Here is a 24,988-nt window from a genome sequence, read left to right on the forward strand (position 1 = left end):
TAAAGGCTATTTTTTAAGCATGAGAAGCAGTAACTACAACAAAAAACAGCTAGCTAAAGTTAGCTTGCATGTATGGCCAATAACAGGGATGAATATTCCACCTAAGCAGCAACAATCTGGTCACATGAATGTTAATGCTAATGCTAATCCTACCTGGAGTCTTTCACTCACTTCCAAAAGGGCGGCCATTTTCCTCATTTTAGTGAGCTGAAAGTCTGAAAAAGAAGAAGCGGTGGTAAAGTTTGGTGAGGTTTATTGAAAGAAAACAACCATGCTGACTGCACACCATCACACCACAAACCCAGAGAAGATCCTTCAGAGACTTGAAATGCCGTTTATCCGCTTTGTTGCAGCACAACGCTCAGACACGAGTGGGGAGAACGGGGATGGAGGGGGGGGGGGGGGGGGGGGGCAAACAGGTGATCTCAAGCAGGCCGTCTTTCTTCCCGAGGTGTCCCCAAGACGGCGGCGGCGCTCTGTGGTGACTCGTCAGAGCTGCCACCCAGTCGCCAGATGGCGCTCCAGCGGAGCAGGAAGCAGGTCGCCTACCCGTCAGTGCGTATGACGTGAAAAAGCGTGACATTGTAGAGAACCTGGTGTCCGTTGTTCCAGGTGTAGAGCGCCCTCTCACGGGGGTTGTAGTCCATCATGCTGATGTGAGAGTAGAGGTTGTGGAAGGGCACGTCCGTGTACTCGTACGTGGACGTGTTGGTGTTGTAGGCGAAGTGCACCTTGGCGCCAGCGAGGTGGGAGTTGGTGACGTAGAGGACGCCGCAGATCATGAAGGCCTCGCCGGCGCTGCGCTTGGGGAAGCCTGTGTCCCAGCTGCGGAGGACGTCCAGCGAGCGGGGGTCCAAGCGACTCACCTGCAGGACCCACAGCTCTTTTTTAGTCCGGCGAGCATAGCATATAGCACTTTATTGCTATTTTACATCACCGTTTTCCTCTAACAACTTTGACATCAGCTAGCTGGTGACCCGCCTCTCCCCACTGTCTCAAAGACAGCAAATAACTGACAGGAGGTTCACTCACGCCGTTCATTGTGCTATAGAACCAACACGCCCAGGTGTTTAGACATGCTGAGAGCAAATAACTGACAGGAGGGTCACTCATGGCGTTCATTGTGCTATAGAACCAACACGCCCAGGTGTTTACACAGGCTGAGAGCAAATAACTGACAGGAGGGTTCACTCACGCCGTTCATTGTGCTATAGAACCAACACGCCCAGGTGTTTAGACAGGCTCCCACATTCCAAAAACATGCTAGGTTAATTGGCGACTCCAAATTGTGAGTGTGATTGGTTGTTTGTCCTGCCCTGTGATTGGCTGGCCACCAGTCCAGGGTGCACCCCGCCTCTTGCCTGAAGACATGGGATAGGCTCCAGCCCCCCCCATGACCCTCGTGAGCGTAAGCGGTAGAAAATGAATGAATTAATATAAATATAGGGGTGTTATTTCATGTCTAGAGGGCTCTAATCATGTTTGAAGGTGGTAAACAGCGACCATTGTGAGGATAAGCGGTAGAAAATTAATTATTTAATAAATATTGTGTTAGCAATACCATGAGTGGTTAGCACGCAGGCCTCACAACTAGGAGACCTGAGTTCAATTCCACCCTCGGCCATCTCTGTGTGAAGTTTGCATGTTATTCCCATGCATGCGTGCGTGGGTTTTCTCCGGGTACTCCGGTTTCCTCCCACGTTCCAAAAACATGCTAGGTTAATTAGCGACTCCAAATTGTCCATAGGTATGAATGTGAGTGTGAATGGTTGTTTGTCTATATGTGCCCTGTGATTGGCTGGCCACCAGTCCAGGGTGTAAGAGTCATGCTCATAAGCAATCAATAATGTGGTGTGTTACCAGTATGTTCCCAGCGTTGGGGATGGAGGTGTAGACGGCCCACAGGCCCGTCTCGTCGGCCATGAGGTCGATGTCGGAAGACCCCCCCCAGCTGTAGGGGAAGGTGTTGTTGTAGCCCGCGCCGCTCAAGCTGCGCTGCAGCATCACGCTGCGTGAGCGGAAGTGGTATTGCACCTGATACACGACAAAAGACGGATATCCATCACTGTAGTCCGATTTGGAAAACACTATATTCCACAATATTCCTATTCAAATGTTAAGGACAGCTGAAAAATATATAAAGTATCTTCATATATAAAATATCGTCATATTGCAGCCTACCAGGATGTTGCTCTGGTGTTTGTTGTAGTACAGAGAGCCGTTGTAGACCACGTGGCCCGTCCCGGCCCACGGGTGCGGGAGCAGGTGCTGAACGAAGTTCTGGCCCTTGGTGAAGTCGGCCATGGTCCTGTACTCCAGCACACGCCTGCCCTTGTAGTAGCCGTCCATGGACCACACCTAGCAAGACACAAGGGACGCCCTTGTCTCACGTTCCAATAGTTTTGGTGTAACAGGGTTATAATGTTATTGTATATAATGTATATATGTTCATGTATATAATACTTAATACTTTATTTATCATTTTTGTCTTGTGTTGTAATCTTTGCAGGGGCACGTTATTTGGACGTTATTCGGATTCGGACTTTGTATAACAAACCCTTTTATGTCATTGTATGGTCATATCAGGGCGGCAACGGCAGTCGAGTGCTTAGCGTGCAGACCTCACAGCTAGGAGACCTGAGTTCAATTCCTTCCACATACCCAAAACACGCTAGGTTTATTGGCGACTCCAAATTGTCCATAGGTATGAATGTGAGTGTGAATGGTTGTTTGTCTATATGTGCCCTGTGATTGGCTGGCCACCAGTCCAGGGTGTACCCCACCTCTCGCCCGAAGACAGCTGGGATAGGCTCCAGCACCAGTCACGTGACCCTCGAATGGTCGTACTTCAGTATGTGACAAAAAAACCCCTTAAATTATATTAGGAAAGCAGGAAGTGAACAAATGTAACAGTTACTGATTGTAAAAGTACCAGATGGAGGGGTAGGATTTAATAAGTTTTGCTTCTTCCTACTCCTTTTGGACATGTGGAACTGTGAACTGATTATGTGATGCATTCAATTGTAATCTGATGCATGTTCAAATGAAATAAAACCATTACCATAACCATTACCATTGTTACTGGTAAGTTTGACTGTTTCATTTCAGTGACATCATCTCCATTGTGACCCACACATCCTCACTCACTCATTCCACTCATCAGCCGTTTGTGTGGAAATGTTACAAATACGTCAAAGAAATCAATAATGGCACCTGGCATCCTTTGATTATTCAGTATGCACCCCACCCTCGCGGTCTCTACTCCATTACTCCATACTCCATTCTAAAGGCCGTGTGGAGTGATTCTTTGTCAGACAAAAGACGCTACACGAGGAGAAACTGCTCCATTATGACCCCATTATGCCAACAAAAGCTGCAACTGGGAGTTACTGGGAATAAGCAGGAACAGCCCCGAATGCCGCTGTGCACCACTCCTTCACCTCTGCAGGGAGGCGCTCCAACAGGCAACAGGGTCACCATGGCGATGTAAATCACACCTTGCAACTGGGAGACAGTTGCCTTGACAACGGTCTTAAAGTGCACCCTGTACATAAAAAAAACACGTGTGTGTCTGTGTGTGTGTGTCTGTGTGTGTGTGTGTGGACTGAAATGATTCTTACAACGGCTGTTTTGTGTAATGCAACCAAATGGCTGTTAAATACTTGATAGTACACGCCGGGAAATTGCTGAAATGGCAGAAAAAAATACATTTGGAGAAGAGAGCGTGCATGCGTTCACACTTTCTTGACTTGTCAGACACACACACACACACACACACACATACACACACAGTCTATGCACCTACCCTGCTGTCAGAGCTGGGAATCATGGCGTCTGTCATCCAGGAGCCAAAACGGGACCCGGACGCCCTCACAGTGACAGGACCACTGACGGCTGTCAGACGGCCGCAGCCTGCTCACAAACGTGACAAAAAAACAATTAAATAAAAAAAAAACAAAGAACACTGTGTTAACAATAATGCTAACGCTAACTTTCTTCACATTTTCATTCATTTTCTACCGCTTAGCCTCACGAGGGTCGCGAGGAGTGCTGGAGCCTATCCCAGCTGTCATCTTTGGGCGAGAGGCGGGGTACACCCTGGACTGGTGGCCAGCCAATCACAGGGCACATATAGACAAACAACCATTCACACTCACATTCATACCTATGGACAATTTGGAGTCGCTAATTAACCTAGCATGCACGTGGAGAACAAGCAAACTCCACACAGAGATGGCTGAGGGTGGAATTGAACCCTGGTCTCCTAGCTGTGAGGTCCGCGTGCTAACCACTCATGGTATTGCTAACACAATATTTATTCATTCATTAATTTTCTACCGCTTATCCCCACGAGGGTCGCTGTTTACCACCTTCAAACAGGATTAGAGCCCTCGAGATATGAAATAACACCCCTATATTTATATTCATTCATTCATTTTCTACCGCTTACGCTCACGAGGGTCATGGAGGGTGCTGGAGCCTATCCCATGCCATGTTATTTGCTCTCAGCCTGTCTGAACACCTGGGCGTGTTGGTTCTATAGCACAATGAACGTCGTGAGTGAACCCTCCTGTAAACCCACGCATGCACGGGGATAACATGCAAACTCCACACAGAGGGTGGGATTGAACTTGGGTGTCCGAGCTGTTGGGTCTGTGCGCTAACCACTCATTCGCCGTGCAGCACTCTTCCCATTTTGATGTCATTATTTTAACTGACTTCAAACTATCATTACATTGAATTGAATGTCAAGGCTGCACGGCGGTTGAGTGGTTAGCGTGCAGACCTCACAGTTAGGAGACCTGAGTTCAATCCCACACTCCCCGGGTTTTCTCCGGTTTCCTCCCACATTCCAAAAACATGCTAGGTTAATTAGCGACTCCAAATTGTCCATAGGTATGTATGTGAGTGTGAATGGTTGTTTGTCTATATGTGCTCTGTGATTGGCAGGCGCCCCCGCCTCTCGTCCGAAGACAGCTGGGATAGGCTCCAGCACCCCCCAGTATTGAATAACATTTTCGGTGTCGTTACCCAGTTTGTTCATGCAGCTGTGCAGCCTGGTCTCCAGCAACATCACCCTCTGCTGAAGCTCCTCGTAGTCGTACGCGCCGATCTCCTCCTGAATGGCCGTCAGGATGACGGACAGGTTGAGCAGCTCCGCGCGCAGGCTGGCAAGCGTCTGCAAGTCGGACCGGTACTGCTCCGCCGTGGACAGCAAAGGCTGCAGCTGAGTCACCTGACCCTTTAACTCCTGAGAAAACCAGAGGTTTAAGTCCAACTTGTTTATGCAAAATATGATATTTCTCACAGCTGCCATTAGAGAATGTGCAAAGAGCAGTGTGGAGGCAATAAACTAGAAAAAAGGAGGCTCAAAACTAGCTGCTGCTGATATATTGTGAATTCATCCATTCACACTCACATTCATACCTATGGACAATTTGGAGTCGCTAATTAACCTAGCATGTTTTTGAAATGTGGGAGGAAACCGGAGTACCCGGAGAAAACCCATGCATGCACGGGGAGAACATGCAAACTCCACACAGAGATGGCTGAGGGTGGAATTGAACCCTGGTCTCATAGCTGTGAGGCCTGTGTGCTAACCACTCATGGTATTGCTAACACAATATTTATTCATTCATTAATTTTCTACCGCTTATCCTCACGAGGGTCGCTGTTTACCACCTTCAAACATGATTAGAGCCCTCGAGATATGAAATAACACCCCTATATTTATACACCCCAATAAACTAGAAAAAAAGAGGCTCTTTGTAAACACCTCAAAACTAGCTGCTGCTGATATATTGTGAATTCATGTGACGGGAATTGGTATCGGTATTTAAAACGCCGATCCCCTCCACTGATCTATGATCTAATATGTAACATACGTCTAATGTAGTAAGTGGTAAACTTTGAAATAAATGAAAGATTACTGCTTCCTGTCTGTATTCTTTCTCTTTTCTCACCTTCTTCTTCACTTGATGAGGCTTCCTGCGGAATATGTGTCAGGGGAAAGAAAAAAAAAACAAAAAAAAAAACGAGTGCGGCCTCTTACTTATTTAAGCATCTTCCGAGGGCATACTCAACAAAGTGAGACTCCGAAGGAGACTTGAGTGCCTTTCCCATCCGGCCAATTACTCTCCTGCTCTTTAGCTTGTGACCTGTGAATTCATAATAAATGTCAACCGCTCAGCTTGGAGCGCCGTGACGCCGCTCGGGAGGGGAACAGCCCTCCGGTCAAAATATGTCAGGTGGCAGCACAGAAAAACAAAAAATAAATAAATAAATAAAACCGACATTCTAAGGCCCGAGTAACACGGCCGAAGCTAAAAAGGAACGTCGGCGTTATTCAGACAAGAAATCATGTCCTCACACTCGACATTTGATGAGCTAAAAGGCTTATTTTCCGTCCCAATTCCTCCGTGTTGAGGCAAAGAGGCTGTTCAATCACAGCCGCACACTCTTGGATGATGAGAATAGCATTTAGCATGTGCTCCCTTGAACACATCTTTAAAGACATCTTCTCATGCAGACGTTAAGAGCAGTTGAAAAATGCCAAAAATCCACATTTGGCATAAATATGGAACCAATAGACTATAATATATATATAATATATATAGACTATAATAAGACTATAATTAATACACTAATACATTAATATTACAACTACCGTGTACTAGTGGTTGCGTGTTGGCCGCCACAGTCCAAAAACAGCATATACTTTCACTGATGCTCAGCCTCTCCATGTTTGAATGGCAGGAAGGAATGTGATGGGTTGTCAAACGCCGCTAATGGTGAGGGGGGAATAGCGGGAATCTTGGCAGCATAGCTCGTTATATCCATGGGAAAGTCCTCTGCAAAAAATGCACTGCTAATTGATATTGATAGAGTATACACTACCGCTCAAATGTTTGGGATCACTTGGAATTTTTTGGAGCCAGTCTGAGATTTGGCTTTGTCTTGTCCGGCATCCGGAAGTCGCCGCTTCAATGTTGATAACGACACTGGTGATTGACGGGTATGATTTTGTGCAGCTGCCAGGTGACGACCTTTGTCTTAAACTACACACTCTCAGATATTTGTCTTCTTGTGCAGCGTTTTTATGTCCTTGTTAGACCCAGTTTACGCTGCTCTCTGAAGGGAGTAGTTAACAGTATGGTAAGAGATTTTAGTTTTAGTTTCGATTTTTTTAGATGGGTTTTCTAATAATATATTAGCCTTATAAAATGATGAACTTGGATTAGCAGCCATACCAGGAGATTGATGCAGAAGACTGACAGTTGTTGATATGATATGAATCACAGGGCACATATAGACAAACAACCATTCACACTCACATTCAAACCTATGGACAATTTGGAGTCGCCAATTAACCTAGCATGTTTTTGGAATGTGGGAGGAAACCGGAGTACCCGGAGAAAACCCACGCATGCACGGGGAGAACATGCAAACCCCACACAGAGATGGCCAAAGGGTGGAATTGAACTCTGTTGAACAGACTGTGGGGTCTGCGTGCTAACCACTCGACCACCGTGCAGCCCTCTTCCCATTTTGATTTCATTATTTTAACTAAAAACTATCATTACATTGAATTGAATGTCAGGCTGCACGGCGGTCGAGTGGTTAGCGCGCAGACCTCACAGTTAGGAGACCTGTGTTCAATTTCACCCTCGGCCATTTTTGGAATGTGGGAGGAAACCGGAGTTGAAAATATGTTTTTCTTTGGAAAACAAAAAAATTTGCAAGTGATCCCAAACTTTTGAGCGGTAGTGTACCTCAGAATAGAATCACCCAGATGATTGACTGAACCTGGTGACATCACAATATCTATCTCCAAGCATTTTCAATCTACAACCTTTCAAAATAGAAATATCAAAACTGAAAAAAAAAACTGCTTGAAGGATTAAGGATGTTCTTGAGATTGAAAATGCAAAAAAAAGAAATGGGAGTGAGACAAAAAAGCAATTCATTACAAAGCAGCATTCAAGCGAAATAGGCTGTTAGACCATAGCTCACCCCCCCCCCCCCCCAAAAGAAAAAAGTGAGTGATGAGTTGCTGTTCCATTAGGTGAAAAACGGGCTTTGCTTTGGGCAAGTTTGATGCCAGTGATTCCAGGAGGCTACTGGGAACGATGCTCCAGGTGCTGAAGATGGCTTCACTGTCTGGAACTCCCACCCCCAAATGTTCTCCATTGGATTTAGATGAGGAAAAGATGCAGAATGATCCCTAAGTGGGATCATTATTACCACACAGACCAGGGCCTTCAGTCAGGACCAACATCTCCACATACCTGCCTACCGTTCTGTGCTGGGAGGTGTGAAAAACACCCAAGCGGGGATGGGAAATACCGGAATACCCGCCGTAGGGATGTTGCATCCCATCTGCTCTGGATGGGATAATCCCACAGGAGGAGGTGAAAGAAAGCGGCAGCGAGGACTACTCAGGATATGACTTATGAGGAGAAGATGCTGCATGGCGGCCTCCCTTGAGCAATAAAACGTCTCGCTTTTTTTTGGGGAACGACTACACACAACTTGGCTGTGAAGAGTCTCTTAAGCGAGGCGGAATGGAGGCCAAGTGGAAGTGGTTGAAGATGCTGGAAGACGTGCCTGAAGTGGAGTCCTTATGGAGGTCTTTTGTTGGCACTCTGACTTGCTGAGTCATTGTAGGGTTCCTGGGAGGGAAGTCAAGTGCATCCTCAAGCGATACGCTTTGCTTGACACTTTTCTGGAATGTTCTGTTGTCAAGGGTAGAACACTTTCTGCATCCTTGTGTTGGTTTACGATGTGCAGTGATTGATGACTAAAAGGGGCGGGCGCTGCACACAGTGCAGTTGTGTTGATTGGCCGACAGAAAATGGTCTCTATTTTGGTGGTTAGAGCATAGAAACCCTGTTTCAAAGATGATTAGAGCCCTCTAGACATGAAATAACACCCCTATGTTTATATTCATTAATTCATTTTCTACTGCTTAGGCTCACAAGGGTCGTGGGGGTGCCAGCCAATCACAGGGCACATAAAGACAAACAACCATTCACACTCACATTCATACCTATGGACAATTTGGAGTCGCCAATTAACCTAGCATGTTTTTGGAATGTGGGAGGAAACCGGAGTACCCGGAGAAAACCCACACATGCACGGGGAGAACATGCAAATTCCATACAAAAGATGGGTGATGGTGGAATTGAACTCGGGTATCCTAGCTGTGAGGCCTGCGTGGTAACCACTCGGCTGAAAAATAAGACATTCATTAATTAATTTTCTACCGGTTATCCTCGTGGCGGGGGTGCTGGAGCCTACCCCAGCTGTCTTCAGGCGAGAGGCGGGTATACACTCTGGACTGGCTGGCCAGCCAATCACAGGGCACATATAGACAAACAACCATTCACACTCACATTCATACCTATGGACAATTTGGAGTCGCCAATTAGCCTAGCATGTTTTTGGAATGTGGGAGGAAACCGGAGTACCCGAAGGAGATGGCCGAGGATGAGATTGAACTTGGGTCTCCTAGCTGGGTCTCTCTGCACGCTAACCACTCAACCACCGTGCAGCCCGCATATATTCATATTTACAGTCAAATGATATTATATCTATATCTGTAAAATCTCTCTAATATTTATTTTTTATATTTTTGTATTATTATATTTATATTATTTTTTATATTTATATATATTTAATATTTATTTGATGATCCAAGTGTGGTAAACATGCAATAAAGAATAAACATGACATAGAAATATATCTTCATAGGACTGCTGAATTATAAACGTTTTACTTGCTAATGCCTTCCTCTCATCCGGCACCCCCGCAGAGAAAAGCCCCCGCGTCCCCCATGTTGCTAAAAATAGCAGGTGGTTATTGATTATTGAAGTTACGGAACATCAATATTCAGCAGCTGTGCTTCTCCGGGTGGATGGCAGGGTGGCGTATGCTGTATGCAGCGTATATCGCCATCAGAACTACGTATGATTTCATGCTGGATCAATAAGAGTGAAGTATGTCCATAGCCAAATGTTCTCCTCACATACAAAGATACTTTATGAGGTACTATGAATGCAATTATGTCATATGTCATACCGTCCTATCCTATCACTGCAACCTATCCACCAATCAGGGGCGAGGGTTGAATGGCGAAGACAGGAAACTCTACAAGAACTACCACTACCTTTTACATAAAGCCTATTCTCAAGAGGAAGTGATGACTTTTTATCTCTTTATTAGATGGAACATTTCTTGTCCTAATATTCCTTGCTGTGGGGTTTTCTGTTTTGGTTATTATTTTTGGTTTTGTGCCCCTGTTGTGTATGCTTGCTTTGTGTGTTACGGTGGAGTGGGCTGGGAAAAAGGAGGCTTTGAGTGACAACAATAGTGGAATGTAGGTGGCAGTGTGCTTGGCCATGGTACACAATGTACAAGTCAGTGTTCCCTTGGAGGTTCAACATGATTCCAGGCGTCCATGCTTCCAAGCTTCAATGCTTCCAGGTTTGCATGTTTCCAGTCTCCCATGCTTCCAGGCTTGCATGTTTCCAGTCTTGCATACTTCCAGGCTTGCATCTTTCCAGGCTTCTGTGCTTCCAAGCTTCCAACCTTCCATGCTTCCAGGTTTGCATGTTTCCGGTCTTGCATACTTCCAGGCTTCCAACCTTCCGTGCTTCCAGGTTTGCATGTTTCCAGTCTTGCATACTTCCAGGCTTGCATGTTTCCAGGCTCCCATGCTTCCATGCTTCCAGGTTTGCATGTTTCCTGTCTTGCATACTTCCAGGCTTGCATCTTTCCAGGCTTCCATGCTTCCAAACTTCCATGCTTCCAGGTTTGTATGTTTCCAGGCTCCCATGCTTCCAGGTTTCCATGTTTCCGGTCTTGCATACTTCCAGGCTTCCAACCTTCCGTGCTTCCAGGTTTGCATGTTTCCAGTCTTGCATACTTCCAGGATTGCATGTTTCCAGGCTCCCATGCTTCCATGCTTCCAGGTTTGCATGTTTCCAGGTTTCCATGTTTCCGGTCTTGCATGTTTCCAGGCTCCCATGCTTCCATGCTCCCAGGCTCCCATGCTTCCATGCTTCCAGGTTTGCATGTTTCCTGTCTTGCATACTTCCAGGCTTGCATCTTTCCAGGCTTCCATGCTTCCAAACTTCCATGCTTCCAGGTTTGTATGTTTCCAGGCTCCCATGCTTCCATGCTTCCAGGTTTCCATGTTTCCGGTCTTGCATACTTCCAGGCTTCCAACCTTCCGTGCTTCCAGGTTTGCATGTTTCCAGTCTTGCATACTTCCAGGATTGCATGTTTCCAGGCTCCCATGCTTCCATGCTTCCAGGTTTGCATGTTTCCAGTATTTCATACTTCCAGCTTGCATGTTTCCAGGCTTCCATGCTTCCAAGCTTCCAACCTTCCAACCTTCCATGCTTCCAGGTTTGCATGTTTCCAGTCTTGCTTACTTCCAGGCTTGCAGGCTTCCAACCTTCCGTGCTTCCAGGTTTGCATGTTTCCAGGCTCCCATGCTTCCAGGTTTGCATGTTTCCAGTCTTGCATACTTCCAAGCTCCCATGCTTCCAAGCATCCATGCTTCCAGGTTTGCATGTTTCCAGTCTTGCATGTACCCAGTCTTTCATACTTCCAAGCTTGCATGTTTCCTGGCTCCCATGCTTCCAACCTTCCATGCTTCCAGGCTTGCATGTTCCCAGGCTTCCATGATTCCAAGCTTCCAACCTTCCATGCTTCCAGGTTTGCATGTTTCCAGTCTTGCATGTTCCCAGGCTTCCATGATTCCAAGCTTCCAACCTTCCATGCTTCCAGGTTTGCATGTTTCCAGGCTCCCATGCTTCCAACCTTCCATGCTTCCAGGCTTGCATGTTCCCAGGTTTCCATGATTCCAAGCTTCCAACCTTCCATGCTTCCAGGTTTGCATGTTTCCAGTCTTGCATGTTTCCAGGCTTCCATGCTTCCAAGCTTCCAACCTTCCATGCTTCCAGGTTTGCATGTTCCCAGGCTCCCATGCTTCCAGACTCTGTGCAGTGACTTTGGCAGTTTCAGTTTATTGAAGATTTTTTTTACCAAGGTTCTCCCCTCAGACTTGAGCCTGCAGCTGGAATGCTGCCTCCCCGCTGAGTGTAAACCTCTTAAATTAGGACAAACACACACACACACACACACACACACACACACTCAGGAAATTAGGCAAGAGAGCCAAGTCTCCTCCTGCCGCCGTTTCATAACTCAACATTAATAATACATTCTCACATTTATTCCCAAATGATTCCTGTTTTTTTCCTTATTCTCCTTCCATCCACAGCTCAATGTTGTACTTAGTGCAGTGATGCAGGCGCCAGCAGGCCCGCCCGATCTAAACTCGTTTCCGTCCCCCGCCCCAAAAGATGTCACGTGTCGCATGGCATGCGTGAAATCAACGTTTTCACACCAAGGCTTGTATGCCGCCGACATCAGCTGCCTCTGATGCGTCCGTGCGTGTGTGCGTGCACGTACCTGCAGACCCTTGGATGTCAGCGTGCGGGGGGTGCCCACATACGTGTGCAAACGTCCATCCACCCCCCTGAGGAGCGGCTCAGACTCTCGGAAGTGGCGCAGGTCTCTGGAGGTCCGCAGGTGGAGCCCCTCCATGGACTGACTCAAGTTGTGGACCTGCACGACAGACATGGTTCTTCATTATCATCATCATCATTACTGTGCCGTCAACGTCCTCTTCTGGAAGCCAAGGCACGCTGCTGGAGCCAACCCCAGCCAATAGAACACCTTAAGTCGTACACAAGGTCATTGCAAGTACTGTACACAAAGATGAGTAGAATGACTTCATATCATCATTCCATAAAACATCAAACCTGGAAAATCAGAACATCAAATTCCATCAGATGAAAAATGAATGACAAATTAAGAGTGCCGTTTTTGTTTTTGTTTTTTCAAATTAAGAGTTGAATAGAGGTGTTCTTCTGGCACCTCAAGCACCACCTAGAAGGTGGAGAAGGCGGGCCCTCCTCAGGAGGCTGGACATCCGTTCCTTTGATGGCCTTGGGAATGACATAGTAGCTCTCCATGGTTCTGAAGCTTGTTGCTGGCATAAAATCATGTAATCATTCATTCATTCAGCCTATCCCAGGCTTTCTTTGGGCGAGAGGCGGGGTACACCCTGGACTGGAGGCCAGCCAATCACAGGGCACATACGTATAGACAAACAACCATTCACACTCACATTCATACCTATGGACAATTTGGAGTCGCCAATTAACCTAGCATGTTTTTGGAATGTGGGAGGAAACCGGAATCCCCGGAGAAAACCCCCGCATGCACGGGGAGAACATGCAAATTCCATACAGAGATGGCCGAGGGTGGGATTGAACTTGGGTCTCCTCGCTGGGTCTCTCTGCGCACTAACCACCCGACCGCCGTGCAGCACCCCCATATTTATATTTACATTCATTGATTCATTCATTTTCTACCACTTAAGCTCACGAGGATCGCGGGGGGGTGCTGGAGCCTATCCCAGCTGTCTTCGGGCGAGAGGCGGGGTACACCCTGGACTGGTGGCCAGCCAATCACAGGGCACATATAGACAAACAACCATTCACACTCACATTCATACCTATGGACAATTTGGAGTCGCCAATTAACCTAGCATGTTTTTGGAATGTGGGAGAAAACCGGAGTACCCGGAGAAAACCCACGCATGCACGGGGAGAACATGCAAACACCACACCGAGACGGGAATTGAACCCGGGTCTCATTGCTGTGAGGTCTGCGCGCTAACCACTCGACCGCCGTGCAGTCCCGCCTTCATAGCATTCATTCATTTTCTACCGCTTATCCTCACGAGGGTCGCTGGGGTGCTGGAGCCTATCCCAGCTGATAGTGGGAGTCACAATGCCATCTCACCAAAAAAAACACTAAACTCATCACACAGCAACTTAACACTCTACATATGCATGCTGGAGCCTATCCCAGCTGTCTTCGAGCGAGCGGCGGGGTATACCCTGGTGTACTGGTGGCCAGCCAATCACAGGGCACATATAGACAAACAACCATTCACACTCACATTCATACCTATGGACAATTTGGAGTCGCTAATTAACCTAGCATGTTTTTGGAATGTGGGAGGAAACCGGAGTACCCGGGGAAAACCCACGCATGCACTGGGAGAACATGCAAACTGCACGGTGGAATTGAACTCGGGTCTCCTAGTTGTCAGGCCCATGATGTAATCAGGGTCATTTCCCCCGTCCCAGCTCTGATTTGTTCCACGAGTGGCTGTCATAAATGACTCCTGTGTCGAGTCCACTATGTCCAAATCCACGGTTCGTTGACGCTTGCAATATTGATCCGCTTCCTCGTCTTTTTCTCCACTTCTCAGTTAGTCCCTCCTCTTCCACTTGGCAGCCACTGAGGCTGATCAGGGTCAGGAGAGCGCACCCACCGAGACAGCCTTCCACTCAGGATGTTCATGTTGATTAAAGAGTTCTGAAGCACTCACCTGTTGGGTCAGCAGATGCAGTTGCCGACTACGAGGATCTCGTTTGCAGAGGTTTCTCGCAGGGGCGACCACGGCGCAGACGCACCTGCCATCCGGGTCGGAGGCGGTGCTGTAGACTTGCCACGCCTCATCTGAGTCTGGGTAGAAACCCTGCACACAATAACAGAACATCATGGAACAATGTTTAGGATTTTGGGGCTGGGAATTAAAAATGTTTGAGCCTAATTGTGCTCCTGGTTGCGGAGCTGCATTGTCAGCATGGCTCTCATGCGTGCACTGGGAATTTCTCACGGCTAAAATAAGCTCTCGCTCATGCCCAACTGCCGCTAATGCGCCTCTTGTGGCGTTCAGAGAAAGCTAGTCTGAAATCCCGGCCAGCAGCGCAGCACAACTTCCACTAACATGACCCAATAGATTTCATTTATTTTGGCTGACATTTCAACGTAAAACATGAAATAATGTTCATAAGAAAAACCCAGGGGTCAGCAACCCACGGCTCCAGAGCCGCATGTGGCTCTTCAGCCTCTTTGTTGTGGCTCCCTTTCCAATGCTTGAATATTATTTAACACCCAAGTGGGGAAATGCATGTCTTTTGTAAGGAGTTTTAAAAAATCCAACTTTGTGTGAGACCATGAATGCATCTTGACTGAGTTCTGACTGATGATTGGATGAGCACAATGATGAGCTGCCAGGATGCTATTCAGTTCTCTCTCACACAGATAAACATGAAGTAAAATAAGTCATACTTTCCCAGAACTATTTGACAATACTAAAAAATAAATTAGAGATAATTCTATGGGAACTTAAAAATCAGGTAAATTTGCAGTACTTTACACATACATTTAAGTAACTTCATCTCCAATACTAGCAAGAGTACTCCAACTCATTTTTTCTTATCTGAACTACTTTGATACCCCCAAATTCCCTCCAATGTTGTTTTAAATATACTATGTTTTGCGGCTATCCAGGCTATTTTTCTTCAGTGGGCAAGGAGGTAAAATGGCTTTATTCATAGTAAAGGTTGCCGACCCCTGGTCTAGCCGGTGGCCAGAGCCAATGCTAGCCCTCCTTCCCATTTTTTCCTGCTCTCCAAACCTTGATTATCCATGGATAATGTGTTAGCCGAACAGGGTCATTGAGAGGTCAAAAAGTAAACTACCCTCCTTTTGTCAAATAGTTAGCCAACCCTTTTGACGAAGTAGACGTCACTCGAGGGCAGGGTGGCCTCGAACCCGAGGATGCAGAGACAAGACTCGTAACTCCAATCAGCAGATGTGACTAACTAGCAACGTAAAAGCGGCGAGGAAAACACAGGAAGTCGTCTATGAACCCAAGATTCATTACAACCGTGTAACTTATGCCTTCCCAAAGCATGACTATTGCTAGTCGCGGGGGTGCTGGAGCCTATCCCAGCTGTCTTTGGACGAGAGGCGGGGTACACCCTGGACTGGTGGCCAGCCAATCACAGGGCACATATAGACAAACAACCATTCACACTCACATTCATACCTATGGACAATTTGGAGTCGCCAATTAACCTAGCATGTTTTTGGAATGTGGGAGGAAAACCGGGGAGAAACTCCACACAGAGATGGCTGAGGGTGGAATTGAACCCTGGTCTCCTCGCTGTGTTATTTATATAGCCCTTAAACATAAAACAAACAATAGACAACAATAGACACCAGTTGCTATCAAAACACTATCCCTCTGACAACTAATGTCCTTGTGTGTGTGTGTGAGAGAGAGCGAGAGCTCGGACAATCTTGGGCGTGTGACTTTGCTGACCTGGGAGCAGCAGCACTCCGCCTCTCCAGAACAGGAAGTTAAGCCCAAATATGAGCAGGAGTGAAATGTATGTACACTGTATGTGTTTGTCGTTGCTACGGTAATCGATTTTGGTGCAAATAAAAACATCTCTAATCCACAATACAGTAGTTGTTAAGGGGAGTGGGGGGGGGTAATTTTTGAAGAATGTTACTCCACTTAGCTGCAAATACTCTCATTGGCCACTTCATTAGGTACACCTGCACAGCCTGAAATGACCTAATACAATAACTGTATGCTAACAATAGGAAGAATTGCGGTTGCTATAAAGGAATCACTTCCTGTCATTGGCACACGTGACAACTTCAATTGATATAATACTGCAAAATGATGAGCTTGTGTGTGTGTGTGTGTGTGCGCGTGCGTCCTACGTACACTGACGATGCGCTCGCGCGTGCCCTCAGGGGAGATGATGGTTCCATTGAGTCCGACCAGTGAAGGCAGCGTCTGGGACATCCAGTTGGTGACCATGGCCATGGTGCTGAGCACGGCGCCGATCTTTAACATGGGCACGCTCATCTTCACACACAACGATCTCTGAGCTATGTCACATCTAAAATGCCACGTTCCTGATAAATCCTCACGTGAAGGTGGTCCCGCCCCCCCCCCCTCGGCCCCTACCGAGCAGGAAGCGCGTCCCGTGTCTGGCAAGGAGGAGGATGCGGTTGCAGTGCCGGAGATGCTCTCATGTGTTCCTCCCTCTCTCAGACACACCGGCCCATCCCTCGCTCTCCTCCTCCCAAACCGTCCCCGTTAACCTGAGATGTGACGTCAAAAAGACAACGTGCCCTCTTTTCCTTGTCTTAATCTCTCTAATGCTAATATCCTAGCTCCGTTTGTCCCTTACCGCCTCCTTCCTCTTCCTGTCCTTCCCTCTGTCCTCGCATATCGATTAATGGTGTGAATTGATCAGCTGCTGCTCTGTTATTCTGCTGTGTGTGTGTGTTTTGCAGCATAGAGTCGTCTCTGACTGGCAAAACACTGCCCCCGTGTGGACACAAAAATAAAGTGGGACATTATGGATTACATGCACTGGAGCAGTGCAGGTATAGTTTTTATTGTCTTAAACAGTGATACCTTGGTATAAGAGCGGCTGAAATAACTAGTGGTTTGTTTTTTTTTGTTATTTTTTTACATCTTTGTTGATTTTGACATTAATCTACCAGCTAAAGTTGGAGTTCGAGTCGTGGCGGAAGTGCAGTGTTGTGCTAGCATTAGCACATTTAGCATGGAACTAGCTAGGTGAACATTTTCAACATCTGGTTAAAACATACGTACATTATAGCAATGTGATTGATCCTATTTATGATATATTGTATAAAACTATGGCAGGAACAACATTAAATAAAAAGCACTAAATGAATACAGAGCCACCATATTCCGCTTGGTGTACTTTGTTTTTCAGAGAGGTTGGGTACCACAATAATGCACATTAGCGCTCAAAGTAATCAAATCTTACCTTTATGAATTCCCACATAGTTTCAGCATTTGGGAGCAAATATGAAGTGAAAGAAAAAGGGGGAAAATACATCTAAATACATCCATACAGCCCTCTGGGCATCGGAGAACGGTAGGATGGTGCGTTCAACGACAGTCCAACAAAGTAGGACAAATCGTATCAAACGTTCAAAAACTGTGGGATTTATAATTAATTGTTACGGTATTTTATTAAAAATCATTACTGTAATATAATGATTGATTTCTATGTATTTTAATGCATTGAGAAATAAAATGACATTGAGTTTGCAATTTGGATGAAATGTTTTCTGACTGTTGCCATGTGTTTTAGGTATTTTCATTTGTACATTTCATGAAGGAAAGATGAATTGAGGCAAATCTTTAATAAAAATCCTTTCTGAATGTTCCTAAATTGTTTTCTTTTTACTCAGAAACATTTAGAATTTAAAACCAGTATCATAAATAAACTAATCTTATTTTGAGCTAACACTATCTGTGTCAGTGTGAGAGGTCTCACTCGCTCACATTTTGTATTTGCTGAATGTTTCTGGGCGAGTTTAAGAGCTAATATACCAATAATAAAGAAAAATAGGAATACAAAAATATGCTTTCTGATTGTATTGTTTTAAATAATGCCTCATAGTGCCTAAAATGATACCCCATTACATAAAATTTGATGTAATTATCGTTGTAATTGCACATCGACTCATTTACCACAAAGACCCCGACTTATTATACATAAAAATATATTTCTATCTGCGATTAAATGCAATTAATTCTGAGTTAACTGTATATTCATCAAATATTTCAATCGATTGACAGCCCTAATATATATATATATATATATACACACACATACAAACAGTATATATCTATATAATTGATGTCTACCATTAAACATGTGCTGCCTTTACATTAAAGTGGGTTGCTGGGGTTTTTTTTTACTGCCTACAATAATTCACTAAATTTGTGACACAGTTACATAGGCACACAAATTAAATGATATGGAGAATACCGCATAATAAATGCTATGCTGTGTCTGTAAGTAATGTGCAACTATGATTATATACTGTGTGGATTGAGAAATGTAGTATTTTATGGAGCATAGCGCATAATAAATGCTATGTGTCTGTAAGTAATGTGCAACTATGATTATATCCTGCGTGGATTGAGAAATGTATTATTTTAGACAGCAGCGTTATTAAAAGTGTCTTTTTCCACCATCTTCTGACATTTATGACACAAAGCATGCTTTGATTGTATGTGACTGATTTCAGCTTGTGTAGCTTTAATTTGTCTCTTTGTTGATGTAAACATTGCCTTACTTGCATTACTGCTCTTCTTCTCATGGCGCCATAACACAACACCTACTAAACAAAGCCCGCTGTAATGATAGCGCCATTATAAATACCGCTAAAATGTCGCTTATATTTGTGACACATTGTTTGGCTGACGTTGGAGTACCTTATAGTCGTGAAAATGTATCACAAATCTGACTAGTCCAACAACATAGTTAATAATAACTGAGGTGGGGGTATTGAGCTCATTCAAGTGTTCCGAGGCGTTTACGTGGCGACTCGAGTGACGTGCATGCAGTGTGTGAACAACAAAAACAAATCAATATGCTTAAATATGAGGCAAGTAGTTTGTTTTTCCCTGCACATTTAAAAAAAAAAAAAAAAAAAAAAAAGAGTCAATTTTGCTCTTCCGTACGACGCCGCTCCTCCCTCCAGTGGCCGATTAACCGCTATAACAGACCGGCCCCACCTGGAAGCCAAACTTTTGACCTCCGTTCCCGAAATCGGCCACCGCCACGTCCGTGATTGGGAGCGTGTGGGAAACGGGGGCGTCAATCTCCAGCACCGTCCTCTCCTGTCCCGAGCGAGTCTGCGGCAGAGATGTGGAGATTGAACCTGAAACCTAATACCGTCATATCGCCAACTAACAACCGCGTTCCAATTTAAGCAAATTGTCAAAAAATTGATTGATCCGCTCACCTGACAGCCGTCGTACAGCGCTCTGATGTAATGCGCGCTCTCGTGCGTTAGCTCCTCGCCGCCGTTACCTCGGAAGCGCAGCGCCAGCTCGTATCCGCTAGTGGCGCCGTGAAGCCAGGCGGCCGAGTTGAGGCAGTGATAGGTGAAGGTCTGCTTGGCCGTGACGCTGACCAGCTTCAGGAAATTCAGCTGTACGACGTGGACGGGAACGCCGTCTGATCCGGAGTAGGAAAACTGGAATACCAACGCGTCATATTCCAGGGGGGGCAACACAAACAAGGAAAAAAAACGGAAAACGGCCTACCTCCTTTCCTTTCCTAAATGTACTGTACCAGGTGCCAGGCTGCTCCCCTTTCCAGGCAGCCAGCTTCACCTAATGGTCAACAGCCAATCAGCATCATTCAATAGTAACGTGGTCCTGTTAGCATGTGCACTGACCGACTGGAACTTCTTATCAGGGTACAAACACGTCTCGCCCTGAGCTGTGAAGTTGCAAAACACCTTGAAGGAGTCGCGATGGCAGCCCTGGTTGGGGTCGATCCAGTACTCACCTAGAGGGCACACAGTCACAGCAGGACGCTTAACCATGAAGACTCGTTTGGTTCACCAAAACCCTATGAGTGTGCTGGCTGTTATGTATGAACAGGGAATGTCCCACCAACCTTGGGTCCCGGCAACCCTTCTCCCACTCCCGTTTCTCCCACCCCGGCTTCTGTCGGGAATAACGGTTGCTGGCATGACAATATTCCCACCCTCACCTATGGTTGTGAGCTTTGGGTCATAACGACATTGCGGACACTCAGTCACCCAGGACTGGTCCTTCAAATGGAGAGGAGCCAGTAAAGGTGGCGTCCTGGTGAGGTGTTCCGGGCATGCCCAGTCGGGGGAAGGCCCCAGGGCAGAAGACCTAGGACACGCTGGAGGGATTATGTGGTCAGACTGAGACTGTTTAAGCCGAAATAAATAACTAAATACATAAATAAATAAGGGCTGCACAGTGGACAAGTGGTTAGCGCACAGACCTCACAGCTAGGAGACCAGGGTTCAATTCCACCCTCTGCCATCTCTGTGTGGAGTTTGCATGTTCTCCCCGTGCATGTGTGGGTTTTCTCCGGGTACTCCGGTTTCCTCCCACATTCCAAAAACATGCTAGGTTAATTGGCGACTCCAAATTGTCCATAGGTATGAATGTGAGTGTGAATGGTTGTTTGTCTATATGTGCCCTGTGATTGGCTGGCCACCAGTCCAGGGTGTACCCCGCCTCTCGCCCGAAGACAGCTGGGATAGGCTCCAGCACCCCCGCGCCCCTTGTGAGGAAAAGCGGTAGAAAATGAAGGAATGAATATAAATATAGGGGTGTTATTTCATGTCTAGAGGGCTCTAATCATGTTTGATGGTGGTAAACAGCGACAGCTGGGATAGGCTCCAGCACCCCCGCGACCCTTGTGAGGATAAACGGTAGAAAATGAATGAATTAATATAAATATAGGGGTGTTATTTCATGTCTAGAGGGCTCTAATCATGTTTGGAGGTGGTAAACAGCGACAGCTGGGATAGGCTCCAGCACCCCCGTGACCCTTGTGAGGATAAACGGTAGAAAATGAATGAATTAATATAAATATAGGGGTGTTATTTCATGTCTAGAGGGCTCTAATCATGTTTGGAGGTGGTAAACAGCGACAGCTGGGATAGGCTCCAGCACCCCCGCGACCCTTGTGAGGATAAATGGTAGAAAATGAATGAAATAATATAAATATAGGGCTGTTACTTCATGTCTAGATGGCTCTAATCATGTTTGAAGGTGGTAAAAAGCGACAGCTGGGACCCCTGCGACCCTTGTGAGGAAAAGCGGTAGAAAATGAATGAATAAATAAATAAATAGATGGATAGAGGATTGATGGATGGATGGATGGATGGATGGATCCATCCGTCCACCACCCTGAACTGGTTCCAGAGTCGTGCTGTACTGGTACTGACTGTACTTCCTGGTCTAAAAAAGGCTAATGCAATGAACAGATGAGAAGGTAGAGTGATATACCATTGGTAAGTTCTGGATTGAGGAGCCAGAGCTCCTTGCAGGAGCGTGCAGGGCTGTGGTAAGTCCCCTGCGGTGTGCGCAGACCCTCCACCTCCACTTTCATGGAGGACAGCGAGGCAAACAGCTCATCCACCCCCTTTCCCTCCTTCTCATCCTCCTCCGCCTGATCCCCCTGAATCCACTCCTCCTGCCCACCATCCACCAGCTCATCCTCCTCTCCCTCCAGCATGGCGCCGTCCAAGACATGGGTTCTCCTGCGCCGTCCCCGCTCCAACATCGGGGCCATGCCGACCGCGGGCAAGCCCTGAGGAAAGGTGAGGAACGAGAGAGATCATGTAAAGGTGAGGAAAAAGTCCAGTGTGGATGGTGAAACAGAACTCACCGGAGGTCCTGGAGGTCCTGCAGGTCCACTGTCCCCTATGGAACCTGTTGGACCCTACGTTGACACACAGAATGAGTCTATCAGGTCAGTCCTGGGTCTTTATGTCCAACAAAGACTTACTGGATTTCCTTTGGAACCCTTTATGCCAATAGGACCCTACAGGACAAAGATAAAGGCTGAATGGTGTCCCAGAGTTCTTCACAGAAGCAAAATCTGGATTGTTCACTGTACTCACAGATAGACCTGTTGGACCAGGGGGACCGGGAGGACCTGCGGGCCCCACAGGACCCTACCATGAAAGACAAAAAACCAGCAAAGTGAATCACTACCACGTAAGGAGTTGTGGTGTTTTTTTTTTCAGCACCTCCTCCCCCTTTGAACCCAGCACTCCTTGGTTCCCCGGCAGTCCCCGGTCGCCCTTCTCCCCAATGTCCCCAGGTGGTCCGATCAAACCTATGAGGCCACCATGACCCTGTAGGAGTCACATAAGTCGTGTTGAGTTCACTGTTGACTGTTTGTGTTCACGGTGAACCCACCTTGTCCCCCTTTTTGCCGTGGTCTCCCTTTAGTCCTGCTAGTCCCGGTGGACCCTGAGTGTGACAATCCATTGATTCTCTTCGGTTCTTGGACAAAGGATCCTATCTATCTAAGCGATCTTACCATTGGACCTGGTGGTCCCGTCTGACCAGGTGGTCCATGTAAGCCCTGCTCACCCTGAAAAAGTAGAAAGACACATAAATGACTTCTCCATCTGCAACAACTATGGTTCCTCTTCCTCAGCTGACTTACAGCAGGACCCGGAATCCCTCTAAGACCCTGAGGACCAGGCTTTCCAGAGTGCCCCTGACGACCGACTGGCCCAGTTTTCCCGATGGGACCCTCCAATCCAGCGGCACCCTGACATCAACACAAAACCGGAAGACTTTAAGAGGATGTGAACTTTGGGGGTCAAAGTTGGGGGATCGGAGTGGTTTGTTTTGCTCACCTTCACTCCTTTCAGGCCGTCCTTTCCTTCCTTCCCCGCTTTGCCCAGATGCCCCTTGGGGAAGAAACAGAACAGTAATATAAAGGAATACGACAAAGAACACCCTAGCATAAGCAAGTCATAAGTCAAAACGTACCCTTCGCCCTGGAGGTCCGGGTGGTCCGGGTTCTCCCGTAGCGCCTGGCGGTCCCTGTGAAGTGACAACCAGGCGGGTCTTTAACAGTGTTCTAGGTGTGACAGGATCTTGTGTGTGAGTCACTCACAGATTTGCCCGGATCTCCCATGTCTCCTTTAGACCCGGGAAGACCGTCCACACCCTGAAAGACAAAAGATGCATGGACATCTCATAACACGACCGTGTCCGAACTGCTGAGACCGTATCTTGCCTAAAGCACGCGCCCATATAAGGAAGCCCGCTCTTCTGTGACATCACAAATGTACAGTTGTACAATGCCCTCTGAAACCGAGCGTTTGTAAAAATGTAGAAATTAAATTAAATTAAATTAACTTAAATTAACTTAAATTAAATTAAATTAAATTAAATTAAATTAAATTAAATTAAATTAAATTAAATTAAATTAAATTAAATTAAATTAAATTAAATTAAATTAAATTAAATTAAATTAAATTAAATTAAATTATTTTTCATATATTATTAATATACGTATATTATAACTTTTCCCCAACCTAATTTAATTTCATTTGTTTTTATTATTTTTTAAACCCTTTTCTTCCTCTTAATATTTTGAGTCAATTATTTTGAAATTATTAAATTAAATTTAAATTACTTTAAATTTAATAAAAATTTAATTGAAATTTAATTTAATTTAACAAAATTATTAAATTTAATTTAATTTAATAATTTCAAAACAATTGATTAAAAAAAGGGTTTCAAAATAATAAAAACAAATGAAATTAAATTAGGTTGGGGAAAAGTTATAATAATGTATATTAATAATATATGGAAATAAAGTCATATTGTAAAAAAAAGTACAATTATTATTTAAGAAGAAAGGTGAAATGTTTTGAAAATTACAAAAAAGTGCAAAGAGTGAAGTTTATATCAATAAATAAATAATATAAATATTAATAATACAAACCTGAGATGCACTTGTTTCTTGAAGTATACACAGTAGAACTTCTTAGCATATCTTACAAAATAGCAAAGTGGCAAAGCCTTGAGTTTTTCACCGTGCCCCTCACCCCCGTCATAGCTCATCAACAATAAGTTTAGAGATGGGGCCGATATGATCCAGTATCGGTATCGGGTAATTGGAAATGTCCGATATAATGTAATCAGCTATTCTGAGGATGGCAGTCATTGGTTAGGAGCAAGTAAAAAGACGGGGTAGACTCACATTGGGTCCAGTTTCTCCTTGTTGTCCAATGTCCCCGGTGACGCCAATGGGGCCCTGCGGCAAAGACCCAGTTGCTGTAAGATGGCAACGTGACTACATTACTAAAATATGATGCTTTCTGGCGGAGTTTACAGCGTTGCCCTTGGCGCCGTCCTCCCCTGGGGTGCCCCGGGCACCTGGCGGACCAGCTGCTCCTGGAAGACCGGTGTCTCCCTTCTCCCCTTGGTCACCCATCTCTCCCTGAAGTAGCAACGACGAAAAAGATGGCATCAAAGAAGTCGGGAGGCGTTTTTTTTTTTTTTTTTTTTACTGATGGGTGCAAACTCACCATTTTTCCCGAAAGACCGACTGGACCAGGATCGCCTGCCTCACCGTCCTCCCCCTAGGAGAAGAAATAAAAACTCTTCATGAATGAATGAGAGCCTTCATCTCGAGTTCTTCCTATGCTTCCAACTTTGGAGAAGACC

General features: G+C 45.8%; 2 protein-coding genes across 2 annotated transcripts in view; both read right to left on the reverse strand.

The window, feature by feature from the left end:
• Positions 1-236: 236 nt before the first annotated feature.
• Positions 237-17,227, reverse strand: LOC144894404 (noelin-2-like). Its single transcript, XM_078793575.1, has 9 exons — positions 16,925-17,227; positions 16,679-16,856; positions 14,480-14,629; positions 12,484-12,639; positions 5,032-5,251; positions 3,806-3,912; positions 2,182-2,358; positions 1,861-2,034; positions 237-866 (listed from the first exon to the last, which is right to left on the reverse strand). Exons 1-9 carry the CDS (start codon positions 16,990-16,992, stop codon positions 546-548), a joined length of 1,551 nt encoding a protein of 516 aa, XP_078649701.1. The 5' UTR covers positions 16,993-17,227; the 3' UTR covers positions 237-545.
• A 2,195-nt stretch (positions 17,228-19,422) lies between these two features.
• LOC131138728 (uncharacterized) overlaps positions 19,423-24,988 on the reverse strand; it is a 30,597-nt gene continuing 25,031 nt past the window's right edge. The window contains exons 49-66 of the mRNA XM_078793586.1: positions 24,850-24,903; positions 24,654-24,761; positions 24,522-24,575; positions 23,427-23,480; positions 23,300-23,353; positions 23,164-23,217; positions 22,968-23,075; positions 22,839-22,892; positions 22,715-22,768; positions 22,543-22,650; positions 22,414-22,467; positions 22,299-22,334; positions 22,179-22,232; positions 21,797-22,100; positions 20,197-20,309; positions 20,063-20,131; positions 19,759-19,992; positions 19,423-19,648 (exon numbers count right to left, since the gene is read on the reverse strand). Of these exons, the coding sequence (XP_078649712.1) occupies positions 19,502-19,648; positions 19,759-19,992; positions 20,063-20,131; positions 20,197-20,309; positions 21,797-22,100; positions 22,179-22,232; positions 22,299-22,334; positions 22,414-22,467; positions 22,543-22,650; positions 22,715-22,768; positions 22,839-22,892; positions 22,968-23,075; positions 23,164-23,217; positions 23,300-23,353; positions 23,427-23,480; positions 24,522-24,575; positions 24,654-24,761; positions 24,850-24,903 (1,713 nt within the window). The 3' untranslated portion in view covers positions 19,423-19,501. The remainder of the gene's footprint in view (positions 19,649-19,758; positions 19,993-20,062; positions 20,132-20,196; positions 20,310-21,796; positions 22,101-22,178; positions 22,233-22,298; positions 22,335-22,413; positions 22,468-22,542; positions 22,651-22,714; positions 22,769-22,838; positions 22,893-22,967; positions 23,076-23,163; positions 23,218-23,299; positions 23,354-23,426; positions 23,481-24,521; positions 24,576-24,653; positions 24,762-24,849; positions 24,904-24,988) is intronic.

The sequence above is a fragment of the Doryrhamphus excisus genome, linkage group LG9 (assembly GCF_037039965.1).
Source record: "Doryrhamphus excisus strain RoL-2023G ecotype Guam linkage group LG9, RoL_Dexc_Guam_v1.1, whole genome shotgun sequence".
Lineage (NCBI taxonomy): Eukaryota > Metazoa > Chordata > Actinopteri > Syngnathiformes > Syngnathidae > Doryrhamphus > Doryrhamphus excisus.

What these genes read in the sequence shown, in the direction of transcription:
- LOC144894404 (XM_078793575.1), bottom strand. Translation starts at nt 16,992, where the DNA reads ATGAGAGCATCTCCGGCACTGCAACCGCATCCTCCTCCTTGCCAGACA. An exon ending in CGCGCGAGCGCATCGTCAGT is followed by an intron (nt 14,630 to 16,678) that starts GTACGTAGGACG and finishes TATTGTGTGCAG; the next exon opens with GGTTTCTACCCAGACTCAGA. An exon ending in CCAACGCTGGGAACATACTG is followed by an intron (nt 867 to 1,860) that starts GTAACACACCAC and finishes TGGGTCCTGCAG; the next exon opens with GTGAGTCGCTTGGACCCCCG.